Genomic DNA, 27,095 nt, shown 5'->3' with positions numbered 1-27,095 from the left:
TACAGAGAAAGAGCAGTCAGCCACTTAACACTGTACGGCGGCGGCCTCAGATGAGAGCGACACTCGATCCTCTCAAGGGTGACACAGCTCCCCAAATAATTGTTTTAGCCTCTTTGTGCTACGGGTTACATCTCTGGCTCGAACTGTAGCGAACACTGGTGCAACTTCTGGAAGAGAAGTCATTACCAGACACTGAGATACACAATTGCAGTTTGTTTAGAAAGTCAGTCAGTGGTTTTTTAGACAGGAAGCGAGTTACTAATGAACAGTAGTAGCCAAAAGTGATGTCCAATTGTCATCTTCAGTTTTTATTTGAATATTTTATTAAACATGCATTTAGATTATTGTCTGTGTGTGTGTGTGTTGCATTGGCATGTTTAGAGTATCTGCTTGTTAAGCCTGACGTCACACACCACCATATACTATATGGAAGGTCATATACAGTTTCTGGGTCCAAACGCTCAATAAGATGGTTGTGGCTAGAAGGGATACAGCTACGACTGGAAGTAATAAAAAAACGCCATAAAATTACAATAATTTACATTACAGTAGCTAACGCCTACATCTACATCTACCCTAACCCTAAACCTAACCTTACAATAATAAAAAAATAGTAATTAACTGTGACAAAAATGATGCGGTATTGAAGTGCGCATGCCCAGTGGAGGTAGCTGTATTCCTTCTAGCCAAAACCTATGCTATAGGCAAACAACAAAAATGCTAATATACGCTCATGGCGAGCTATAAAACTATCGGAAAACCGCAATCCTAACCTTTATCTTCATAACGAAATCCCACCTGGCCAGTCAGCGAATATTATATTAATATATTTATTTGAATATTGATGTCAGAAATTCCGTGAGCCTGGTGATTGTAGTGTATACTTTGAGTTAATACATGTTTCGCTTAAATATGCAATATGAGTAAACAGTGCTCATAAACAGCTGTTTAAGCTGAAGCCCCGCTTTAAATGAATAGATGCTTGGACCCAAAAATAGATAGCTTGGATAGATGCTTGGACCTTTTGTCCATTTTGTGCCATACACCTCATATTTTGATGGTTTAATCGAACCCGAGAGGGCATTAAAAATAAAAATTGTACAAATAGGACCTCCACACTGTAAAACTTTGCAGTAATTTTGCAGCAGTTTTGCCAGTAACGTACTGTAGATTTGATTACTACTTAATATTTTATCTATTAGTACTGTTTTTAATTTGAGTTCAACTTTACTTTAATCAGAATTAAAATACTTTTGACTTTTGATATTCAAAATGAGCAAGAAGAGACTTGTCTCAAAACTGGCATTACACTGCATAAAATGACATTCTTCCGGAGCATTTTTGTTTTGTTTTCTAGTAAAAATATTTAAAACTTCATAAATTACTATAGATTTACATAACAAGAAAAGTAACCCAAGATATTTAGTCTTGTTTAATGAAATAAAATATAAGAACTAGGTAAGTGTATGTTTAAAACAAAATTGTAAGTTAAATCTACAGTAAGTTACTGGCAAACCTGCTGCAAAACTACAGCAAAGTTTTACAGTAACCATTCAACAGAGTCATACAGGTATTGAATGAAATGAGGGTAAATAAATGTCATTTCTATAACAAATTATATACAGCCAGTAAGATTTACAACTTCCTGATAGAGACAGGCACTTTAATATCAAGATGCAGGCCAGAACCTTAGTCAGAAGGTTATGACTACTACAGTACATCAGTCTGGAGGTGCAGTATCCAGAGAAATAAACAAATGTTTCACAGAGAATGGACAGTGATAAAGCACAATGTCAGAGCTTAGAGCTCGTGTCCCTAGGCAGGATATTATCAGTTTTCAGCAGGACTGAGCTAACAGTGAATAATGACGAGAGGTGCCATAAATCATAGTGAAGACACAGGTATGAGGAGAACTTTACAGGTCATTGAGGGACCCAGCTGGGCTTATCTGACACAACATCAAGAAAACATTTTTGTGGATCCTAGAATGGCAGTGACATCAGACGGAAGATAAGTGTGCAATCGTAAAGAAACCCATTATGTAGGATACAACCTCAGGTGAATCAGACAATAGGCAGCCACTTAACCATGTTGTTGCACCCAGATTTAACTGACTTCGTACGATGTCCTTAACCTCCATCCAACCTGCAGGTTCCAGCCCATTGACCCCTTTTTCCTCCCAGCTTCAGCAGCTGAACATACAAGCGTTAAAGGGATACTTTAGCCAAGAAACAAAATTTCCCTATGGTTTACTCACCCTCAAGGCATCCTATCTGAATATGACTTTCTTCTTGAAGAATAATGCAGTTGGAGTTATATTACCACTTATCCTTTTTCTTTCAAGCGGTAGAATGGGAGTGAATGGGGGGCAATTTTTTGAAGCTCCAAAAAGTGCATCCATTGATCAAAGAACTGCTTGACACGGCTACGTGGTCTTAACAAAGGTCTTCTGAAGCGATGCGTTTGTTTAAGAGAAAATATCTATATTGACAATGCTATTAACGGCAATGACAGTGACGAAAGCTCCCGCACAGAAGAGACTGTATCCTATTGGAACAAAACAAAAAATGTCGCGTTCGTCGCCTGAAAAACAAGCCTCTGGTTCATGCGCAGCCAAGGGATAACAGAGGTTAGACATTATCGTTAAAAGCATTGTCAATATGGATATTTCTCTTAAACAAACGCATCGATTTGCTTCAGAATATCTTTGTTAAGACCACGGAGCCGTATCGAGCCACTCTTTGATCGATGGATGCACTTTTTGGAGCTTCAAAAAATTGACCACCATTCACTCCTATTCTACTGGTTGGAAGAACAATTATACGTGGTATTATAGCTCCGACTGCAATATTCTTCAAGATGAAGGTCATATTCAGTTAGGATGCATTGAGGGTGAGTAAAATATGGGGACATTTTATTTCTTGGCTGAAGCATCCCTTTAATGGGAAGGTCACTGTTGGTAATTTATGTGACAAGAAGATCTAAGCAGAGCTTCTGAAAACAATAGATGCTTCAGCTTTTACAAGAGCTGTCTAAGATCAAACATAGCAGCCTGGTTCAGTGATATATTTTATACTACATACGCGTACTTGTTTTTTCTTTAAAAAAAATCAATCCTCAGTTAAAGATGTCATAGATAAAGCTCCTCTTCTAATACACCAAACATTATTTGCTTATAAACAATTGTACTTCTGTATGCATTTATGCAATAAACATCACATTATATTAAGGAGAAAATTAAACAGAATAGGCTAATATTATACCATTTCTGATTTGTAATAATGGTATTCATGTTAGTAATAATTTATAATAACAACGTACTAAGATGTTAACATTTCCTACCATGGTTTTCCATTTGCCCTCCACATACAATCCAAGCAAAAGCAGATCGAGTACAAGGTAACATCCCACACAGGCAAAGCAAACCATGCTGGTCATGTCCCTGTATTCCTCTTATGGCTCCCAGACAGTGAAAGCTCTCTCTAAATGCCCTCCCAGAGAGAGAACCTCCTGAATACACCCAGAGAGGAGATGTGTCCAGACTTCACACACTCCAGCCAACTAAACCTTCAGGCAGCCATTAAGATGAACAGCCCCATATAAATGTGCAATGGCCTCTTGTTGTCCCATTAGCCATGAATGTCAGGTTAACTAAATGGACTATTGGGTAGTTTGGAGGGTGACATAAACAGAGCACTGTGCAGACTAGAGTATATATATTATGCGTTTTAAATCATTCGTTTAAAAGATGGGATGCAGGGATATAGATGGGATAAAGTGGCAGTGGACCACCAAGTTTACCCAGCAATGAAAACTCTGTCAATATTTAGTTAACTTTTGAAAGTCGTTTGATTTTTTCCTGTTGAAGGCAATAATTATTTGTAACAGAATCTACAAGCTGCTCTATTCTGTACAATGAAAGTGAATGGTGACCATGGCTATCAGGCATTTTAAAGGCATGATTTTCAGCAATGATATAAAACAATAGTTAACTCAAAACAAAAAAATATTTCATTATTTATTAACCCACAAACTTCATCTGTGAAAGATAAAATCACTAAGACATTTCTCAAAATACCTTTTGTGTCCATATAATGAAAGTCAATGGGGTCAAATGTTGGGTAGCACTTTTTTTTACAGTCCTGTTTCCCAAGTACATACTGTGTACTTATTACAGTACATATTATGACTGGGTAATAACTAGGTAATAATCCTGAACCTAAACCTAAACTTATACCATGTAGTTACCTTATACTACCCAGTTCTTTCTTAGGTAAGTACACTGTAAGTACACTATAGGTACACGTGCAACCAAATGTTGTTAGGTTGTAAACGTTCTTCAAAATATCTTCTTTTGTGTTCTGCAGAAGAAAGAAAGTCATACAGGTTTGGAATGACATGATGGTGCGTAATAGATAAAAGACATTAATTTTTTTGGTGAACTATCCCTTTAAATCTCTGTTACACACAGAAATCATATGGTTTCACAAATATTCACTGGAATATAGCAAAAAACGTTGTGCAGCAGACAATTTATTGTACAGATTATTCTTTTGTGGTATTTGATGCTGTTTTTGGAGTGTGACAGTCTTCGGCCCCCATCCACTTTCATTAAAACAGAGCAAATCCGGCATACTGCTAAACGTGACATTTCATGTTCCAAAAAAAAAGAGAAAGATCACATAAGGGTGACTAAATAATGATTGAAATTAATCTTAAAGTGATAGTTCATCCAAAAAAATAACTTCCTTCCAAATATTTTCTTTTGTGTTCTGCAGAAGAAAGAAAGTCATATAGGTTTGAAATGACAAGAGGGTGAGTAAATGTTGACAGAATTTTCATTTTTGGGTGAACTATCAAGTCTTGAAAGGGTGGGTGGGGGGTGGGTAGGGTGTCAGACATTGTCAACTGATGAGGCATGACAGTGCCTGCTTGAGTTTCCTCAAGGCTCTCTGGGATCCAGATCATGAAAGTATTTTCTAGAATTAGAGTGCAGGTTTTTAAAGTTTCCAGCAGATTTAAGAGAGACAAAGAGGGCATGTTTGGAAACTTTAATCAAATTAGACTCAGTCTGTATTAGAACCAAATTACAGGCTACTTCAAATTTTGCATAAACACAGGGGATTTCCATCACTGTTGAACCATAACAAGTAACATTAGACACATTCAGACAACTTAAATCCACTGAGTGACACAAAAGGCACCCAGATTTATGAGCTCACTGACGTACCGTCAATTACACATGACAATCTGCTCCAGAAATAACTTGATCAAAGCATTTTTACAGACCTCCAGCTCAAAATCAAAGCAGTGAGATGCTGAGTGACCATAAGATCATTAAAACCGAATGGGATTTGTGGTAATGGTTGCCATAGTAACAGAGGTAACTCAGAGAGATCAATCAGAGATGAAGAATCTGTTTCCTGGCTTTCCTGCAAGACCCAGACTCTGAGGTTTTTTCACTACAATTTTCACTAGTGGTGGGTGTTGGAATCCACAAATCCACAGTCTTATTAATCAAGCAGATGAAACCACAGGGAATGATGGGAGATGCTCTTTTCATTTGATATATTCAATGGTGTCCACATGCACAGTGGGGTCTAGCCCACTAGAGAAATTTCCCAATATTTTTCACTTTCCTAATACTTTTTGCCATTAAAATGATATTATCAGCAGAAAAAATGAGTGACAAGATGAGTTAATAAAATGGACTCTATAGGTTTTCTATAGTTTTGTAAAAAAAAATCAGATTCATGGTATACCAGCATGACCTGAGAATGTGCAAAATGTTAGACAACTAAATATTGAACATAATGAACATAATATTTTTGGCAAGTAATCAAATAATCTTTTTAGGAATGGAGAGGCTCAGAGATGATGTATTTTTGTATGCAAAACCTGGAAGCGAGTTGGCATTTTAAGACTTCTGGTTCCATCGCCTCTATGGGTTTTTTGAATGGGTTCTTGGTAAATCGCCCGAAATAAGGTCTGTGGTTAACAAAACCTCTAAATACTTTCACGTTTTATTCTATGACATAAAACACACCAATTATAACCTGCTTGTGATTTTTTTAAAGCCTTATTGTGTCTTAAAAACGGAAGTTGCTAACAAGTTGCTAAAAGAGACTAGGCTACTTCCTTTTGCGGTCCCTGCCATCGGGGATGTCATCGTGCAAATAAAGCTCACAAATAATGCAACATGGGCACAAATCTCTTAAAATGTAGATGCGGATTCATTCATGAATTACATACTAGAGAACACATTTTTAATGAAGTTTGAAAGAGTTGTCGGAGGCTTGGTGGTGGTGACGTTGATATCGAGCGACCTTAAGTGTAGTCTGTTTATAGCATCGTGTTAGCTTTTTACTTCTGCCGATTGTATTTCGGCTTCAAAATTAGCAAATGTGGTGTTAATTTGTAAAGATTATCTTGATAGACAAAATGTGTAAACATCATAAACCTTTGTTAATCACATCGCTTATTTTTTGCGATCTTCCAAAAGTCTATGGGAAATGCATAGGCTTTCGGTCTAGGGAACCAGCAAGGCACTTACATCCGGGTTAGCCTACAAAAATACGTCATCTCTTAGCCTCTCCATTCTCCAGCTTTCTTAATAAATAAATTGCAAATTGTAATTTTCTTGTTGTACTTTATTTGGAAAACATTTCAAAAATATTTATGTCCAGTTATATATTACAAAAAATACATTTTCAGTATTCTTTCTTTTTAACCCCACTGTAATGTGTTTGTCTATGTGAAATTTGTGTGTTTTTTTCTATGGATATACAAAACCGAAACGTTTTAAGTTTATATCTATTTTATGATGTCAAACTTTTTTTAGCTTTACAAAATACAGCACAAATACCAAAATTATATATATCCAATTTTTACGAAGCCAGAATAAATGAATGATACACAAACATTTCCAGGAACATCTGCATGCAGTGTTCAAAGACATGTGCCAAACAGAATTCCCACAGTTGCTCTGCCTCATATACTGTATAATTACTCCATACACAATTACTTAAGCCAACTCTAAAAATACGTTTATATTTTGTCATGCTTGGCAGTACTGTCCTCTGGTAGTACATTGGACACATGACACTGTTTAGCAAATAGACAACATTATCTAAGCCCAGCCTCTGCTTCATATTTAACCACATTCAGATGTAGAGGCAGTGATGTGCCGTGTTTGATAGATAGGATTGTACTTGAATTCCTTATTGTAAAATGCTACCACCTATAGGAAGATGTCTAAGCAGATTTGCCTTGACTTGTACACAGTGATCTTTGACCTCAAAGCTGGCCGCTGTAATACAACATGAAACTATAGTGTTATAGAGTGAAACTATAACAAAACGTTATGTTAATTCAAAAGGACAATGATCTTCCCACAGATATTTGCAGACTTAATTTCCTTGTTCGTTTGGTAGGACATCCATGTGTCCAGCAAATGATGTGCAGTCATAAATTCAAGCTTCTGATGTGCAGTCTTATACAATAAAATCATATACATAAACATTTCTGAAAGCATATCCTGCAGCGCACAAGGCTCACCTGAAATGTAAAGCAATGAAAGTGTCCAAAGACTTTCCAGACAATTTCTAACCTTTGGATCAGTTCTTGCAGTGTACCAGTGAGCTCTCGAGCTGCCTCGCCTTACTCTCCCAGCTGGGCTGTTTGTCAACCCCCCACACCTATACCTATCACTGTACTGAAATAAGTCGGGTCCCATGATGCTACTTCATCATCCCCCTCCTCGTACAGGAAAATACGGCAACAGCTTTATGAGGACAAATGAAAAGTCTGAATGATCCCTCCTTTCCCATTTCTTCAGCGTTCTGACCTCTAAAGTCATCCATCTCTCCTCCAGCAGCTGAGGTTTCTTTTCCTCACACTTGCACGCAGGCTTCGTCTATTCATACTGTGTCATAACTCACCGTATGAGTGACGTACCAGTGGTTTGCATGTTATAATTCATATGCAGATTGCTCGTAAACGGATTTCTAGGGGTTTGTAATTAACATTGTGGTGTTTCACATTTGTCTCTCACTTACCAGATTATGTGATTCTCTGAGTTCAGGCCTGAATCCTTGAACCCAGCGCATGCCCACAGAGTCATCTGGGTTTTTTAAGGGCCTTAATGGGGAAGTTTGGTCATCTGTAATGTCAGCTGAGGACAATAAAGGGCTCTGGTGGATGAAAAGAGCAAAATGGGATATTTGTCGATAACACATTTTAATTAAAAACGTTCCCACAGATCATTAACTTTTTGTTAATTTTTAGTCCCAAAAAGTAAAAGAGTTGTTGAAATCTTTGGTCTGCAGAAATAATAGTGGCAGATTCTTGAGAAGTTGTTATTCAAAAGTTTAAATGACTACATAAAAAGGGTTAGAGATTCTCAAAATCTAAAAGAGCTCAAAATGAACCACATGGAGATGCCAAAGTGCAATTTGGACACTCCAAAAGGCCATACAATGGAGTCTTTCAAATGACACACTTCAACATTGATTCAACATTTTTATTTAACATCCTAAACATTTAAATAAACAAATGGGTGTCCTTGAGAGACTACAGTTTTGAGTTCTTCATTTTACCTCAGTGCTCTTCTCTGTCTCGGTAAAGCTGTGTTCTCTCAGAGGTTCACACATATCCTGGTAAAAAGTACAGTGATCCTTGGCAGCATTTGAATCTCCCATTATGAAAGTCATCTGTCTCAGTTCTCCCTGTAAAGGAAGAAAGATGTCAAACATAAGCTATGACAACACATCATATTCCGCTTGTCTCAAATGCCGTTTGACTGATACATTTTTTTTAAGAAAAAGTCATTAAGATGATGGTTCTCACAGCTGGGAGCCAGAATGGTGCTGCAGCTAGACATATTTCCCATGATGCATTGCAAAAGAGGGATTTCTATTGATACATAAATATTGCAATAGAGATTATTGTTTGTTTTAAACTTTTAAAGTTTTCAAGTCAGCGAGAGCACAATGAGAACAAATACAATAGGAAAGATGAATTACAAATACATTATATTACAAACAAATAGAAATTCAATCATTATTGGAATCTGTATAATACATGGGGATATAACTAATACAAAAATGACTATAAATAAAGCCATTTGACCTCTTGTACTGCACAAATGCATTAACAAGAACAACACAGATATCAGAAATTTGTTTATTTGATTGAATGATAAAAAGATTTTGAAAAATCTTGAAGAATGTTTCTTATTAATTTCAGGTCATAATGTTTCTTTGTTGTAAATCCTAAAACTTTCATTTCTTTAATAAAATATAAATATAATATAAATGACATTATACTGTACTTTTGAGACTTTCATTCTTGCCTTATGTTTGAATACTTGTTCTTTACATAGTTATTACAGTTTGTGTCTAACCGACCCTTCTTTCATACTGCATAAATGTGTGAATAAAAACCAACCTCAAAGGGCGTCTCAAACCCCTCCAGGATGCCCCCCACCATCAGCAGCCCATCTGTAGTGATGCCCATGTAAGGATACAACCAGCTCACTTTCTCCACTAGCACACAGTCCACATACACAGCCAACCATTCAAACGAAACACCCACAGAGATCCAGTGCCACTGAGAGTCAGACAGCACCGACACTGAAAACCTGAAGCAAAAAACAAACAACTTTGCAAGACTGCTGACAACATTATGGGGAGGTATAATAGGAACACTGTTATTTCATTACTGGAAAAACTCAATGCTTCTAATAAGTATAAAGATGGTTGTACTCATAGTCGCGCTGCTGCGTGGTGATGAAGGTGATGCTGTGTAGGCCTATACGGATCTGCAGTAAAATGTGATTGTAGAAGTTCAGCAAAGTCAACAAACTTCGGTCCACATTCTGAGAGCTGCGTAGCTGAATCAGCACGCTGAATTCATCCGCAAAGCTGTGAGTACACAAAGACACTTTGATTATAATCAACACAAAATGTCATCTTTTGTTACATAAAAATATTACAGATGTCTCAGAACAACCCAGAAAATCTGTGGTCTCAAAGCCATAAGTCTAACATTTGAGGGTAATAGCACAAAAGTTGACATTCCTATAAGCTTTCTGTATTATGGCACATTTCCAAAAATGGCCACTGGGTGGTCCAAATCGCTTTTTTATCATTTTTATATCAGTGGTAGAAAATTCTATAGATTATATAAATATATATATATATGTGTGTGTGTCTTAATATCTTTATGTAATATATATCTACAAAACCCTTTGGATATATCTACAAAACCCTTCGGTTATATTTTTAAAAAGTACATACGGTACACTACCGATTAGAAGATTTAGAACACTCACTTATTCATATTTTTGGAAAATAGTAAGCTCATCAAAACTGTGGAATAACACAGAGGGAACTATTAGAATTATGTTGCGACTACAAAATCTAAACAGATTTTTTACATTTTTACAGAAATGTTCTCTTGGCATTTTCTCAAGCAGCTTCTTGGAGATGCTTTTTAAAGCGGCCCTAACATGCGGTTTTTGCCAATCTCATATTAATCTTGAGTACCTATACAGTAGTATTGCATACTTCGTATCTTCGAAGAGTATTTAGTTTGATCACATTTATAAAATATATTTAATAGATACAGCTGTACGATTATTTCTGAAAGCATACGGCACGTGCGGGAGGGAGGGGTAGGCTGAACTAAAGCACGTGCGCACCACCCATTGCCAACAAAACACAGACATCAGTTTCACTCACTGCATGCGGTTCATGTCCGGCATCTTTTAGCGCTGGGACGGATTTATATTTCAGTTTCAAACGATCTCCAAATCCAGCATTATATCCATCATTTACATAACATTCATCACCCAAATGCAGTGAAAAAACAAACACCTGAACTTCGTGAACGTATGCTCTCTCTCTCTCTCTCCTGCACACAAGTGAAAGTGATGTCTGTGCATGCTTCTTCTCCTGCTCTCCTTGCTGCCGCATGGGTGTGCCGCGTGCTTTTCCGGGAGAATTGTCCAATAAGGGACTAAGAAAAATTGTTACGAAACAGTTTTATATGTTCGAAAAAAACTTTCCGAAACCTGTACGATCGCTGGGGGAGTGTATCGAGCACAGAAATACTACGTAATACGCCCAACTGATTTTTTGACAAGTTGACTATGTTAAGCATGAGAAGACAGCACGTTTAAATTGTAAAGAAGTCAGAATGCATGACACACCGTTGCACCACCCCTTTAAATAATATTGAAGGAATTCCCATCTAATCTGTGCTCTTACTAGATGCTCTTTAATCATTACTCAAAGTCATCCATTTCAAAGACATTTTTATTACATTTTTAGTTAGTAATGAAAAAGTTTATATTTGCACAATTACATTTTTGTTTTAAGAGTATACCTTCAGATCAAATGAGAAACATTTTACTCAAGTGTTCTAAAAATTTTGACCGGTAGTGTAACTACTTAAAGTTATAGATCCATTGAAATCAAAATGAAAGTTTTTTTTCCTTTTATTAAGAATTAGCCTTAAGGACATCAGTTAACTGATATGCTATTTGTAAAAGATTAATCCAGGCAGGAAGCGGATCCACGTGCAGTAAAAGATTTTAATTAAATAAACAAAGACAAAACAAACCAAGGTAAACCACAGGAATGTAGGAGGCACAAAAACAAGCATGAAACACAGACTGGTTACAGCATGAAACACAGACCGACACCAAACAAAGGAAACACTAGGGCTTATATACACTGGGATAACAAAGAAACAAGAAACACCTGGGGAAACTAATTAACAAGAAAAACTACAAAGGACTACAAACATGGCACACAACAGGAAGTGACAGAAAAGTTCACAAAGACAGGGGAAACACGGACTGGGATCGTGACAGAGCCCCCCCTCTAAGGGCGGATTCCAGATGCCCCAAAACAGTCCAGGAGGGCAGAGGCGGAACAGGGGGCGGGATGGAGGGCCAGGCCCGTGAAGGGGAACTGGGCCTGGGCCGCGGAGCAGAGGCGGACCTGAGTCATGGTCAGGCGGCCAGGGAAGTGGACCTGGGCCATGGTCAGGCGGCCAGGGAGGCGCTGGCAGGGCTGGAAGCCACGGAGGTGCAGGCTGGTCAGGAGGCCAGGAAGGCACACAGGCGAGAGCTCTGGGAAGCACACAGGCGAAGGCTCTGGAAGTCCGGACAGGACCGGCTCGAAGACCTCTGGAAGGTCGGACAGGACCGGCTCGAAGACCTCTGGAAGGCTGGACGGGACCGGCTGGAGGCTCGGGCGTGGAAGGCAGGGCTGAAAGCCCGAGCTTGGCAGCCATCTTTGCAGCAGGCGAAGGTGCGGCAGTGCAGTGCACCGCCCAAACACACCCCAACGCCGCAGCCACCACCAGCAGAGCAGACTCCCGGAACAGGACCTCAGGAGCAGGCACCTCTCGGACCACCGGACTGGACGCCGGCTGCTGCACCGGACTGGTTCCCGGCTGGATCACCGGCTTGGCGGCCATGACGGCTGGAGACTCTGGCTTGGCGGCCATGACGGCTGGAGACTCTGGCTTGGCGGCCATCTTGCGAGCGGGCTCTGGACTGGCGGCCATCTTGCGAGCGGGCGCTGGACTGGCGGCCATCTTGCGAGCGGGCTCTGGACTGGCCATCGGAGCCTGAGGCCTACTGCCCCCTCCAAAAAAAAGTTCAGGGGCAGCCTCCTCCTCCACCTTGCCCACATTGAAGGGGGACCCGCTCAACGCCAGGGCCAGCTCTACAAAGTTCACCAATCTCCCTTGAGAATCAAACGGGGCAAGCTGTAATTGAAGTGGTTCGTTTAAGCTTTTACGGTAAAAAACCATGAGTGAATTATCTGGGTAGTGTGTTTGTGGAACGAGATCCAAAAAGTCCTGGGTATGATTCTCAAGGGAGCGGGAGCCCTGGCGGAGCATAAGGAGGCGCATCGCCGGGTGCCAAAACACTGCTGGATCCATAGTGGTCGGTCTTTCTGTAACAGATTAATCCAGGCAGGAAGCGGATCCACGTGCAGTAAAAGATTTTAATTAAATAAACAAAGACAAAACAAACCAAGGTAATCCACAGGAACGTAGGAGGCACAAAACCAAGCATGAAACACGGACTGGGATCATGACACTATTAAGCGTTGACAAAATGGAGGAGATATAGGAGATATAACCATTAAAAACTGACAGTCTGGCACGTGCGCTCAAATAAATCTAGAAATTCCATGACATCACGCTACACTTCAGCCTCTCTTCAACGTTCTTGTCCAATCAAATCCACTTTAGAATCCGAAGAATCCCGCCCCCTTCACTATGAGAGCTGCGGAAGCCGCGCCTAAAATCAGCCACTTGTTCGCAGATTTATTATGTCCTACATGGTGAATGACGCATTATGCACTAGATGGGAGATGATTCAGACAGTGTAAACATTACCATTAAAGTCTTAATTTCGCGTTAGTGTCACGCGAGCGGTTGCAAGTCCTCTGGTTCAGAGACATGATAGCACAGAGCTGATCATACACGCAAATCCGCTGAGAAAACACAACATATCTGACCCGTTTCAAGTCTACACAGAATATTGAAAGTTAAGGCTATATGGAAGAGATCGCAGCCTTGATGAGTAAAGAAGAAGACAAACGCCAGTGTCACTCACCAACGTAAATAACAAGCTTCAAATGACACATCACTGGTAATACTGATCTTCCTATTCTTTTCAATAGACTTTTACACTACTGTGGCTATTACGCTGTTAAATGCAGCTTTGCCAGGCTGACTCTGTGCCGTAAACGAAACACTAGGTTATTTTACTCGATACTGTATGTCTCGCGCTCTCTGCATTTTTCAATTGAAATGACGGCAATGTATCAAATAATGCTGCGCGTTCCAAGGCATTGTGCCGTGGGGGCTTTAAAGGTCCAGTGTGTTATTTTTTGGAGGATCTATTGACAGAAATGCAATGCAATATACATAACTATGTCTTCAGAGGTGTATAAAGACCTTACATAATGAAGCGTTATGTTTTATTACCTTAGAATGAGCTATTTCTATCTACATTCACCGCGGGTCCCCTTGCATGGAATTCAGCATGTTGTTTCTACAGTAGCCCTAAATGGACAAACTATTCTACAGAACGTGTTTCATAAATAAGTTATCTCCTTAAGCAAAGAAGCGAAAACGAGACGATATCTTAGTCCTGTGTCAGCCACTGTAGTGCTTTGAAAGGGAGGGGAAAGGGATGGAGCGAACCATTGGTTGCAATTCGCAACCTGGCCACTAGATGCCGCTAAAATCTCCACATTGCTCCTTTAATTTGAGTTTACCGTATGACTGCAATAAAACAATGCTGGTATTGCAATTGTTATTTTTATGGCAATTAAAGACAGTAAAAATTACCATATTACAGCAATGAGGATCTAATGAGAATGAGAAATTTTCCCTGTTCATTTTCTATGCATAAATCACTGAATTTCTTTCCATCACAGGTTCAAATTAATTGCTGAAGTCAAACCTTGATCCAAATGCTTCCTGAGTTGGCATTGTGAGAGTTGCATACAGGCCAATATCCAGCACTGGACATCCCTGGTTCTCCACATAAAGAGTCACATTCCTGCTGGCTGGTACTAAGCTTGAAATTTGCTCCAGTAAATCCACTCTTTGTGTGAAGATATTCGGATAAGAATCAAACCCCTCTGTATCAAACATCAGAAAAAACAACATCACAACATGAAATTACATCTTACAAATGATTATATGCACAAAATAAATCAATTAAATGAAGTGAAATATTTTAACATTGTTTTCCTCTACTTCTGACTTTTTGAGTTCATCATGTAGAAAAAGGGCAAGTCTTGAACTGTCTAAATCTCCAGGGCTTTGTAAGGAACTTTCTCCACAGATGACACGTGCACAAACACCATTACCATCAGTAACATTACTGATGGATGAGTCTGGGGTGAATCATTCCCATGAAGGGCTACATTTTAACCTAGATGATCCCCAGAAGACATCAAGGGATTCCTGAAAAACTTTCCATCCCTTGTCTGCACAACAGGGCCCTCAAGCACATCTAACAACAGAAGGTCATCCTTGCAACAAAAAAAAACATGTTTTGATGGTCATAAAATAAAAAACACAAATTAAAGCAAGGTAGTAATTTTATTGAGCAATGCTTCCATTTTTGTCCATTTGGATGTTTGAATCACGGGCGCTTGCTCGCCAGAGAGAGAGAGAAAAAGATATCTTGAACAAGAATCAAAAAGAAAATCTCATAACACGTTTACATGGATGCTGAAGAAACGAATGCAGAAATAACTCACTGTGCATTTAACCTCTGCATAAACCCCAAATCCCAGTGATTTGTACATCACAAGACATGATACATGGGCCGTACGAACGGATTTGAGGTTTCGGTTAAGAGCGTTTCCTCTTTAGCAGTGGCTGATCTCTTGTTTCATTCATGCTGGTGAAAAGAGCTTTTTACACCCCTCTGCAGGCCTCAGTCGTCACTCATATTGCTGTTCAGCACACAGCGGCGTGGCCATGAGCGGCAGATTTCAGTCACACATGAGCACACCTGATAACCTGATGAAAGATTCCATACTCTCTGCATGCCATGAGCACACTGAGGGCGTTTTCACACTTTTGAGGTACAGCTCGCTGCTGTTATAGGTCACAGTCATTCTAAATTTAAAAAGTGAACCACTATTGACTATTGGAGTGTTTGCGCGCTCACTGAACTTGGTGCTAAGGTGCTTGTTACTGTAGAAGTTACCGAGCAAAATACTAGTACTGAAATGAAAAAAAGTTTATACACGTTAGAATTACATGCCGAGATGAATGCAAATGAATGACAATGTTTTCCAGCATTTCAAAGCGATACTGCAACAGCCCATAAAATAATAGACCACATGGCAGTAACACAACAGGGTTTTAAAGCGATTAATACGTTGTGTATGAGGTGAGAGTGAAGGCACATCAGAGGAGTGCATTTCATGAACAGGTTAGAAGGGGAGAGAGATCCAGCATCTTGAGACCATGCAACCATTAGGAAACTAAGCTGACATTCTTTTCCTTGGCTTGTTGTAGTGTGTTTTGCAGGTACTGTATGCCAGTGGTGTAGTCTATTTTTTTGTAGTGAGTATACTCTGATTCCCCCCAGCCTACTCACTAGGGTTGTCACGGTACCATAAACATGTCTTACGATACTATACCAGCTGAAGTATCTCAATACCAAGTAGTATCACGATGCTGTGCCATATAATTCAAATCTATACAAAAAATACAGATTTAGATTAAACATTTTGTATTTACTATAGTAACCTGTATTATACTTTGCACTAGAATATGTTGTTGTATTAACTGTAGTAATTGGATAAATTTTAGCAAATACATTTACATTTAGTCATTTGTAAATACTATAAATACTATACTTAAATATTTACTATGATAAGACTCAAAAACACTAGTATGTATGAGTTTTAGTAGTTTACTGTAGTAAATACTAAAGTACACTAGATCATTTTTCACGTAAGAACTAATTCAAATGTTGGACAAATTTAATTGATACAGCAGCCTTTATAAAGGGAAATCGTCTTGGTTACGGATGTAACCTCAGTTCCCTGATGGAGGGAACGAGACGTTGTGTCGAGCCGACAGATGGGGTTCGTCCTTGAGAACCAATCGCTTCCGACTTCTTAGAAAAGGCCAATGAAATTGGAGAATGAAATTTGCATGCCGGACTCCGCCCCCGGATATCCGGGTATAAAAGGGAGACGGCGTGCCTCATTCATTCACCTTTGTTCTGAGGAGCCTGAGACCTCTCACGACTGCTGCAGTGGGCAGCACGTGTTGTTGAAGGACACAACATCTCGTTCCCTCCATCAGGGAACTGAGGTTACATCCGTAACCAAGACGTTCCCTTTCTGTCGGTCTCTCGACGTTGTGTCGAGCCGACAGATGGGGTTCCTATGGAAAATGCCACAACACTGTGCCCTGTCACAATCACTAGCGAAGCGACGGTGACTGGCCTGGGCGTGTCAGCCGTGAGCGCTACCGCGAAATTGTAACCTACCAGTGGGTAGGTAGGGGGTCCCAGAGCTTTTCTTAAAAGGTGGGAAGGCCCCTGCCTTCGGCCTCACAGGCGGCGGCCTTGTTTCTCTAACAGCGAGAAGCCGCCCGGTACCGTAAGGCCACTGGGTAAGCGCTACTTCCTCAAATGGGGGATGCGCTACAGAGACCACTTCCTACCGCAGGGAGGAGTTTAGTGGAGATACCAACATGGTCTCACCGTTTGGGGAGAACTCATGGGATGAAAGTGCAGACTGAAGGAGTTAACCGCAAGGTGGAGGTCCACCTAGGGAAGGTCATGGGTTACCAAGGTGGGAACCAATCATGAGGATACATCAGACGGAACCGCCCTGCTGGGGGGTTACAACGTCCGGTAGCACTAGGTCCGGTTAGAGCTATGTTGTGGATAACTCAGTTGGTCCCGGCCTAAGGGGCAGGGCTGCTCTGCCCAGCCCGCCCGCAGGAGGTGCTTGCTTAGTGATGGATGGAGTGCCTGTTCTTCACCCAGTGGGGGAAGAAGGGAGGCTAGTTTAGTACGCTGACCCACCTAGAAGAAAGGGTGGAAGGTACTGTCATAGGCGTACACCCTACCGGCCGCTGGTCTTGCCTGATGCCCTGCAAGACTCGAGCTGATACTGGTTTTACGAGGCGGCTGTAGGACCTCGTGAAGGTGATGGGTGTAGCCCAACCCGCAGCTCTGCAGATGTCTGCCAGAGAGGCGCCTCGAGCCAGTGCCCACGAGGAGGCTACACTCCGTGTGGAGAGAGCTCTCACCCAGTGGGCACGGGTGATCTTAGGACAGGAACGTCGTAGTGACGGCGTCCATGATTCAGTGCGCCAATCTCTGTTTGAGACAGCCCTCCCCTTCTGCTGATCTCCAAAACAGACAAAGAGCTGCTCAGAGCTCCTGCGGCTCTGCGTGCGGTCCAAGCAGAGGCGCAATGCGTGTACTGGACACAACACGGATTGGTTTGGGTCTTCCTCCCCGGTGGGGAGCGCCTGTAAGTTCACCACCTGGTGTCTAGGGGGAGTGGTGGGAACTTTGGGCACGTAGCCGGGCCGGGGTCTCACGATAGCGTGAGAATCACCGGGTCCCAGTTCTAGGCAATCTGTGGACACAGAGAATGCTTGTAGGTCCGCTATCCTCTTGAGCGCCATCCGGAGAGCCGTCTTCATCGTGAGGTGAGAAAGAGCGGCATCTCCGAGGGGCTCCAGGACCGCATCAAGTTAAGAGTTTAGTTCAGTCAGTTAAGAGTTTAATTTAGCCTTTGATGATATATGTATACAATCCCTGAAGCACAGGTTTTATCAGATGGCAATTTTCAAATGCACATTTGTGATCCATGTGAAAACGAATTTATTTGTGATATACTACTTCTACATAAACCCACCCTGCTAAAAAGTAGTATTACATAAATTCTAGTAGTTTCCATTGAAATACCATCATGAACCACAATTCTTTCTATACAAAATGTTTAAAAAAATGTCTTTGGCATTAATGGGTGTTCTATTGATTCCCATCTGCATCTACAGGGTTACGTATATTATTTTTTCAGCAGGGCAACCAACATAATGTAAAGAATATCCTGTGAAAGTATCAGCTTTATATTTTGATTTTGACTGACTAAGGCCATGTAACAGTAAATTATATTGAAATAAATGGTTAAAATCACACCCTAAAGCTCGTCACTAATAACTAGATGTTTAGCCTAGTGTTCACACACTGGGTCACACTTATGAATGTTCAGGGGAAAAAGTTACAACAATATTAACCTGATGATTTTTAGAGATGAATAATCAATCAACGAAAAAGAAAAACTGTATCTAGGGGTGGCACAAACCACAGTGTCAAAGAAATGTTGAAAAACTATACACAAAAAAATCTATACACGGGCAAAACTAAAAAGTTCAAGTTTTCCGAACATCAATCATTAACTATAATAATCAACAATGAACATGTGTGCAGTTTTGTCAAGCACCCTTATAGATTGCTGTCAGTGTCTCTAGACTGACTTTCACAAGGCTGGCCAGGAGTTCTCATCTCTTATCATCTAAAACAATTATGAACATTGTAGAATGTTTTCATATTCTGCGCAACTGCGACCCCGGGACACTATCGGGGATCCCTCATATAGTAGCATCAGCCTCGTTGGGCTCAATGCATCTGCAGCGTCACCCAAAGCGGCAGTAACTTCAGGGACAGGCTTACGAAATCACTGAAATAGTGTAGTTTAAATGCTTGCCTTTCATCATCTCCTTTTGTTTCATGTCTCCCGGTTGCAACAATGGTCCAAAAGTCAGTGTGTCGCACTTTCCTGACACAAAACAATGTTGTTACGTATCCTCGCACTTTTTTAAGTGGGTATACGGAAATTGTTGATCTTTTCTAGTGGGTATACGGCGTATACCTGCGTATCACATAGACTACACCAATGCTGTATGCATTGTTCATTGAACTCATCACAGACCATGTCTCAACCTTGACTAGAGAAACATGATGATGTAAAAACAATTCTGGATCAGGGTCAGTGGGTCATCATGCCCGAAGCGGTTGAATAAGCGTTTCAGACATCAGTTTTAATTCTTCGTGTATGTACTCTATTTATCAGTGTTGCGATTTGTTAACATGAAATAATTAACATGTGAAGATCTATGCAGTGAAAATGTCTGATTTTTGTAAATTCTTGGATTATTTATTCAGTGTTTTAGTTTTTTTTTATTTGGAAAAAAACATTGTACTGTAATTAAATGGCACAATAATGTCACAATGTAAAATGTGCGTGTATTGTAATTGTCAATAATATTGGCACCATTTTATCAGAAAAAAAGGTATATTTTTATGAGAATCAGTAATTTTGTAATGTTCACTGCTCTGACATGTTCTGAGCAGTGTTCGTCTCAAAACTACATGAAACCATGTAACGTGTTTTCACTTTTCAATTATTAAAATTATATTATAATAATCAAACAAATATTAATTAATTCAAATGTGAAAAGCTGCTTTGAGACACAAAATTGTAAAACTTACAAAAGACTCTACTCGTATGGTTCTCATAAATAAGACAACAAAAATTGAGACTGAACACATTCCCAGATTTCTAAGGTAGCAAAGCTTCACTTTTATACTGTACAATACATTTACATTTTTTTTTAACATTTTTTACATCTAAAATAAAGCTGCAGTAATTCTGCAGTAACCGCATAATGTCTGTTTCTTCCCTTCTCAAATCACCTTCCAGTTGTTTCTACAGGAACTGAATGTTGAATGCCAAGCTGTAATTTTCAAAAGTCTGGAGTCTGGTGCTCAGATTCAGGTCTGATGTTTGGCTGCATTTATTCCCCATTTAATGCCCAATTTCCCCCCTCGTGCCGGTTTGTGTTTCATGTACGTGGACGACAAAAGTCTTGAGGCAGCAATTATGGGATGAAAATGGATGGGACTCCATTTCCTAAGCTGTTTTCTTTCTCTTAATTGTGCTGTTAAATGTAATAAGAGAAGGCCTGATAGCATTTATCCCTTCATTATCAGCTCCACGATGGGACACTGCCTGACACCCAAACTGAAGGAAAGAAACAGTTCAAAGTAAAATAGATTTTTCTGGAGGCGATTCATTCAAAACAATCTTTATCTTGTTTGGTACTGTGTTGCCAGTCTCTGTAGATCAGTGTCATGTCAACCTCTCTTCCACAGAGGGACATTAATTTAACCATCACCTACAACCCAACTACTTAAGACACTTCATTTCCCCCTTAGGGTGGAATAATATTTAAACACGACAGGGTAAACCTGCGTAATTGAAATTCAACCTGAACACTGCACTTGTGAAAGCACTCAGGTGGCTTCAGGTTACCAGTAGTATTATATCTGTAATTAAATTTTAATAGATTGATTAATATAAAAAAATCTATACCTTTAATATTAAACTTTAATATCAGAATCCACATTTCATAACAAACCTCAATGAGTCCAGGTCATAAAGACCATGCTGGCCAACCAACTTTGAACCACATGACAATCTTTCACTCCTACCAGCACAAAATAATATAAATAGATTTAATAAATAATATTCATGTTATATTTTTATTGAATTTCATATAAACCCATCCACATAAAAAACTAAAACCGTGTTGGTCATTTTACTTGTCAATCAAACAATGTCGTTCTTCAGAAATGTACAAAGCTCTGTTAAGGCAATTAGACACATTAGGAATTATGAACAGTTCCATGATCAACATTCACTCTGGATTCTGGATTTCAGGATGTTTTGAAAAGATTTCCATCTTTCTGTTAATCATCCTTGTGTGTGTGCGTATACCATTTGTATTCCACGGAGGCATTTAAATCAGAGTCATGTCCTTCTTTCAGTTGTGTAAACATTATAGCATCACTCAGTTTTCTCAACTATACAGTGTGAGCACCTCCAGCCCTGTTAAACTCATGAAAATAAACTCCCTTAAAGTGTACTCATTTGAATTAGTCTGTTCGCATAGACCAACAATGGATTTACATGAATCATTGGAGAATTCATGTCATTTTTTCTTAACCATGTGAAATCTGAAATCCTTGTTGGAAATTATTTTTGCATAATTTGATATAATAACTGCATCATATTTTTGTGATACGATTTTACCAAATTTTACCAAAAACATGTACACGTTGATATATTGAAAAACAATTCTCATTCATTACAGTTTAGCCCTGAATTAAAAATGCAATGTTTGTAAAAGACATTATTTTGTCATGCCTATGAGCTCCAAGGGCCCAAAGCAGTGTTTTCACAGATGGCATTACGCGCAGAGACTTTTCCGATTGTGGGGAATTACAGCAATTCTAGAGCTGCACCTGTTCATTTTTTCCACACAATCATTCATTTCTCCTGATTGTATGGAAATAGCTGTCAAATATGTCAGAACGTGAGAGCGGTTTTGGGAGCTGTCTGATGTCTCCATGATATCTTGCTCAAACATATGACTGCATGTGTTACGAAAGTCACTGGGACCAATCAAAACATACCAATGCTATTTTATATGCAATCGGGTGAAACAGTATCTTTTGGAGGTTGTTGAAAGTCAAAGTCCAACAAAATGGCTTGTAACTGTTGGTGGTTTTACAAATCCGGTATAATGAAACCATTTTTAGTTTATTTCCTCCTCAGGGAATGGTGTCAGTTTATTCAAGATGTTAGACTGCAGGATGATATACGCAAACTTCACCAGACCAAAATCAGACAGTAAATTCATTATCACCCCTACATGGTGGTATTATTTCTCCAGATTTCTACCCATGCATTCCTTGGTCATGGGAATTTCAAGTTTACCTCTTTTACCCTTGTGTTATTTAAAACCTATTCGTTTTCCATGAAACACAAAAGTTATTTCTTTTTTATAAGAAATTTGAGTTCCAGACTACTTACAGTCTTTTCCATACAATAACTGTTAAAAAGGACTGGAAAGGAAAATTCTGCCCTCTGTCATATTTCATTTATCTTCCTTTACAAAGTAACATCAATGATACATTTCTTCCAATAACATGTGTAACATTTGACTCATCTGTTCACGCAGCCAACGGACATACTGTGCCTACCTTAAACAGGAATAAGAAAGGAAATCCTTCAGCATACTTTACCATTGAGTACCCTTGACCAGTAACCCCAGAGGTTCATGGCACCAGAGTGGTGACAGCTCTGGCTATAGGTCAGTCTGGGCACATTCGGGGATGACAGACAGGGATAGAGTTCTCCCGCTGTAGGATGTTGTACAGTAGTAAGGTACACATTCCAGCCCCTAATGAATAAAGGGTGCTGAACACACAGGATGTCTGCAGGCTGACAGCAGCTTATCAAAAAGAGTCCTGGCCACTAGCCCAACATCAAGCCCAAACCTCTTCTGGATTGCGATCTTTTTGGATCGAATTCAAAAATGCACATCTTGCATCGACTCTGACAATGAATATAAGCATAAAAGGATAAAAGTGAAGAACTGAAGGGCTTTTCATAAAAGGCTCATTTTGGGCTACGTGCTAGAATGATCATAGAGAAATAGCCTAGTGTATTCAGTACAGCATTGCGCTTTATCTTTATCATCAGGGGAACAAGATGAGAACTTCATAAGAACAGAATTTTAATGCAAAGACAGAATTTAAGGCAAATGTATTGTGTACCCTATAGCATGCAAAAATGAAAGGAAGTTCATATTTGAAAAATGTTAATCATTAAAACAAAAGGTGAATGTAAATCCTTAGTTTAATATGGAAATATGAAAAATTAAACAGAACCATTTAAAAAATGATTTAAAGATCCAGTGTGTGATTTTTTTAGAATATATTGACAGAAATGCAATATAATATACTACGTGTCGGGCAACGATTAATTTTTTATCATGATTAATTGCATGACTTTTCTGCGATTAATCAAATTGTTAAGCGTAAAATTCAATAATAAATGCAAAAGTAGTGTATTGTGATCTTTTATTTTAAAGGTGTTGCTATATGAACAAAAGTGCGATAAGATTTGGTTTGCAAACTCTTTAAACCACTAATGTGCTTTTTACAACAGTATTTCCTTTAAGTAGCATTAACAAATTTAACTTAAAATATTTATTGTAAATCTCAACTTAAACATTATTGTAACCAAATTTAATATAATACCAAAGCTATCTGTCACTGCCAGGGCATTAACGTTCTGTCTAGTTTGATATAGAAAAACAAGTTACAATGATTATTGATTTTATTGCTTATACATAAACTCTCAACACAAAGTGTAAAGTGTACTGTATTTAAAGTGTATTTAAAGCACATATTTAACAAATAAATTATTGTATTCTCCTTTTTCTTTATCTTAACAATTCACGTAAGGAAAACAGAATTCCTTTAATATGAGCGAGTGTTTTGGGCCCGTCCTTTGTTGTTTGATGAACATTATAAACAGAGATCTTTATTATGTTGCTGCCCTATGAGCGCTCTATAAAGATATATGGATCTAATATAATGTGACGGGTCTGTTTTGTTTCCCAGCTGCTAACTTTCACAAAACGGACTACTTTTACATTCAGAGTAAGAAGACGTAAAAAAGAGAACTCAGTTTAGTAGTTTCCGCTCTGACTCTCTAGGCGCGCATGTTTAAACACGTTTTCTGCATCAGCCTCACACTGCATACAATACAAGCAACAATTCGTTATTGTTGCCGTTTTGTACCTTAGCCGGAATGGAGTGGTTTGTTTTATCAACTCCGCAGTCTGGAAGAGATTTAAAATTAAATGTCCATGTAAGAGTTCGGTACCTTTATCCATTCAGTTCTGGCGTTCCTGGTTCATTTGCACGCTTAAGCAGTCTTAGGCCAACCCCAAATGCTCTCATTGGTTGAGAAGCGTGGTGACGCCCATCCAAAGCCAGTACTGATCAACATCCCACCCCTTCTGTGACGCATGGTTTGTCTGTCTGTACGTTTCAGAGCCAGTGAGCAACAGACTTTTCGAAATAAATTAATAATTTTAAAACTGCGAAAATGCAAGATAAAATAATTGTCGACGTTAATTAATTAATACGTTAAAGCGATAATAACGCGTTAACTTATCCAGCCCTATAATGTACATAACTATGTCTCCAGAAGTGTAGAAAAACCTTACCCGGTGCCCGAGGGATTGGGGGCCCGCATCCAAGTTTTCCAAGGCATTTATTTTCAACAAAATGAAGAAAATATAAAAAAATGGCTAACAGGTGTTACTACTAAAGTACATGGTAAGGTTAGGGGTAGTAGAAAGGTCTTTATTGTCCCAATTAGTTGGCATCCATTAAATACATGCATAATCCATTTAATACATATAATCATTTACACCCTATTATTATTGTATAATGTATAATGTACAATATTACTTTGTTTACTTTGCTGTGTCGAAACGTAATGAAGTTTAATTTATATGGACTCTGGATGAGCTCATCAATGTCAATCTGATTGAGGTGACCAAACATATGAAGGAAGGCGAGGATTACTGTCCAATCAAATGAAAGAAGGCGGGATTTGCTGTATTGACAGAAGCCGAGCTTGGAAGAGTGAAAGAGCCAGATGTACGTAGCTAAATGTTTAATGTTTGACAATGTTTTTTCATAGAAATGTCAGGGCCGTTTACGTCGCGTGTAAAAACACGTGCAAAACCCTGGCTGCGTCGCTTTTCTGTCTGGCACTTGGGAGTTTGCACTCCATTGGGGTTTGCCGTTACTATTTGAGCGCGATTGATGCGCATCAACATTTAAATAACAAACCTGAGTAAACACACGATGTCCAGTAAAGCGCAACGCAGTCGCAAACAGACGGAGGGGGCGCGTTAAAAGTTTTTACATATGGGCCCGGACCTGAAGGCAATTCGCAACCTCACCACTAGATGCCGCTAAATTTTAACACTGGACCTTTAAGTGGCCTGTACTCCTGCCTACGGCTGTCACAATTATTCACTAATTGTCTCATCGCAATTATTTGACCTCATCGCGATGGTTTCAGATCATCGCAATTATTGCGCATCTCTATAGAAGACACTAGGGGGAGCTTTAGTGCCTGCATATTGCATATTTTAGTGTATATATTGTAACTAAAGCATGGTAATACTTGTAAAATATACCACCACAACACAATCACTTTTAAAAAACTAAAGCATATACCATAAAAATAACCTGCAGTACAATTTAATATCATTTAAGATAATCTCAATGTGAAAACCAGTCTACCAAAATTTCATTAACATAGAAGTAAAATTTTATTGTAGTCTTGCAAGTGAGAAAAAGACAGACTAGAACCATTTCTATGACTGATAGCATTTTAATGGTGGCTTCAATTCACTCCTGATCAGTTTACAAGTATTTGGCGGTTGTATTACTGACATGTATAAGCCTAAACTTTAAATATATGATGTCTCATATTCAGAACAATATGGTCATTTCAAAGCTTAATCAAAAATGAATGAGAATTAAATGTCAAACAGACAATTAATCGTCAGCCAAATTTCATAACCGTACTCCTGCCTCCAGCCAACAGATTTTTGTCAGGCACAACGAAAAAACATGATACTACATTTTCATGTTTTGTTAACTTCCGCCAGTCTGATCCCATGAACATCCCTGATCCCACATGACAGCCCCGCCCCCAAAGCATGTTAGCAAATCCAAATATGTTTATTGATTGACAGGCAGCAAGAGCTCTTATGTGACAGGCAAGCCATGAAAAAATAAAGTTAAAACTGTCATTCCTGTAAGATGATGGTGTTTTGCTTTTAGCGAAGGCACCAAGTAATGACTTGCCCTCCAAATGTTCCACAAACTGGTGCCCGGCTGGAGCGGGTAATGGATCAGCTCTGCGAAATTGAATTGATTCTAACTAAACTGCTGTCAACATACATTTTCAAAGCACGTACGTAACACAATCGAACACAATGAACATTACGTCATATCAAAAATACTTGACACACTGAAAAATTAACTAAAATAAAAATAATACTTTAAGTAAAATGTGCTGCTATAATTCAAGTACAACTTACTAACCAGAATTCTAATAAATTCTACTTATTATATCCATTTAGATTTGGTTAAAATATCAAGTAAATGGTACTTAAAGTAAACAAAAAAAATTACACTGCACAAAAACATGTCTAACTCAAACTTCACGGATCACTTACTTTTATATTGAAATATAATTTTTTTTACAACATAGATGGTCAAGTAAGAAGAGCCTGGTGGTCTCTGTAGTGGCATTAGCACAGTTACTGCTCAGTGAAATAACACTTCATGACTAATATTGTGCCTCCCTCAGCCTAGGCACAAGCACCGCTCTTCTAAACAACAGTAACAACTTAAAAAACCCAAACTTAATAATAATACCAAAACTCTCCTAAATCCCAAAGATAAATCAACAAAAAACATGAACAAGTCTTTCTTTTTACTGAAAAACACTTAAAATGACAGTTAATCTTGAAAATTAATCTCCTAATGCAGTCAGATATAACGCATGCTAGGAACTACAGATCAACTGCCAAGGTAGTTATATCTACAAAAATTA

General features: G+C 39.0%; 1 protein-coding gene across 1 annotated transcript in view; it reads right to left on the bottom strand.

Annotated features, from left to right (window-relative positions):
- Positions 1 to 27,095, bottom strand: part of si:dkey-61l1.4 (collagen alpha-1(I) chain) — a 58,580-nt gene that overhangs the window by 22,456 nt on the left and 9,029 nt on the right. Inside the window, exons 2-6 of the mRNA XM_057328848.1 lie at positions 14,498 to 14,678; positions 9,765 to 9,923; positions 9,448 to 9,640; positions 8,598 to 8,726; positions 8,058 to 8,192 (exon numbers count right to left, since the gene is read on the bottom strand). Coding sequence (XP_057184831.1) covers positions 8,058 to 8,192; positions 8,598 to 8,726; positions 9,448 to 9,640; positions 9,765 to 9,923; positions 14,498 to 14,678 — 797 coding nt within the window. The remainder of the gene's footprint in view (positions 1 to 8,057; positions 8,193 to 8,597; positions 8,727 to 9,447; positions 9,641 to 9,764; positions 9,924 to 14,497; positions 14,679 to 27,095) is intronic.

The sequence above is a fragment of the Triplophysa rosa genome, linkage group LG2 (assembly GCF_024868665.1).
Source record: "Triplophysa rosa linkage group LG2, Trosa_1v2, whole genome shotgun sequence".
Taxonomy (NCBI): domain Eukaryota; kingdom Metazoa; phylum Chordata; class Actinopteri; order Cypriniformes; family Nemacheilidae; genus Triplophysa; species Triplophysa rosa.
This window is presented reverse-complemented; position numbering and strand designations above follow the sequence as displayed.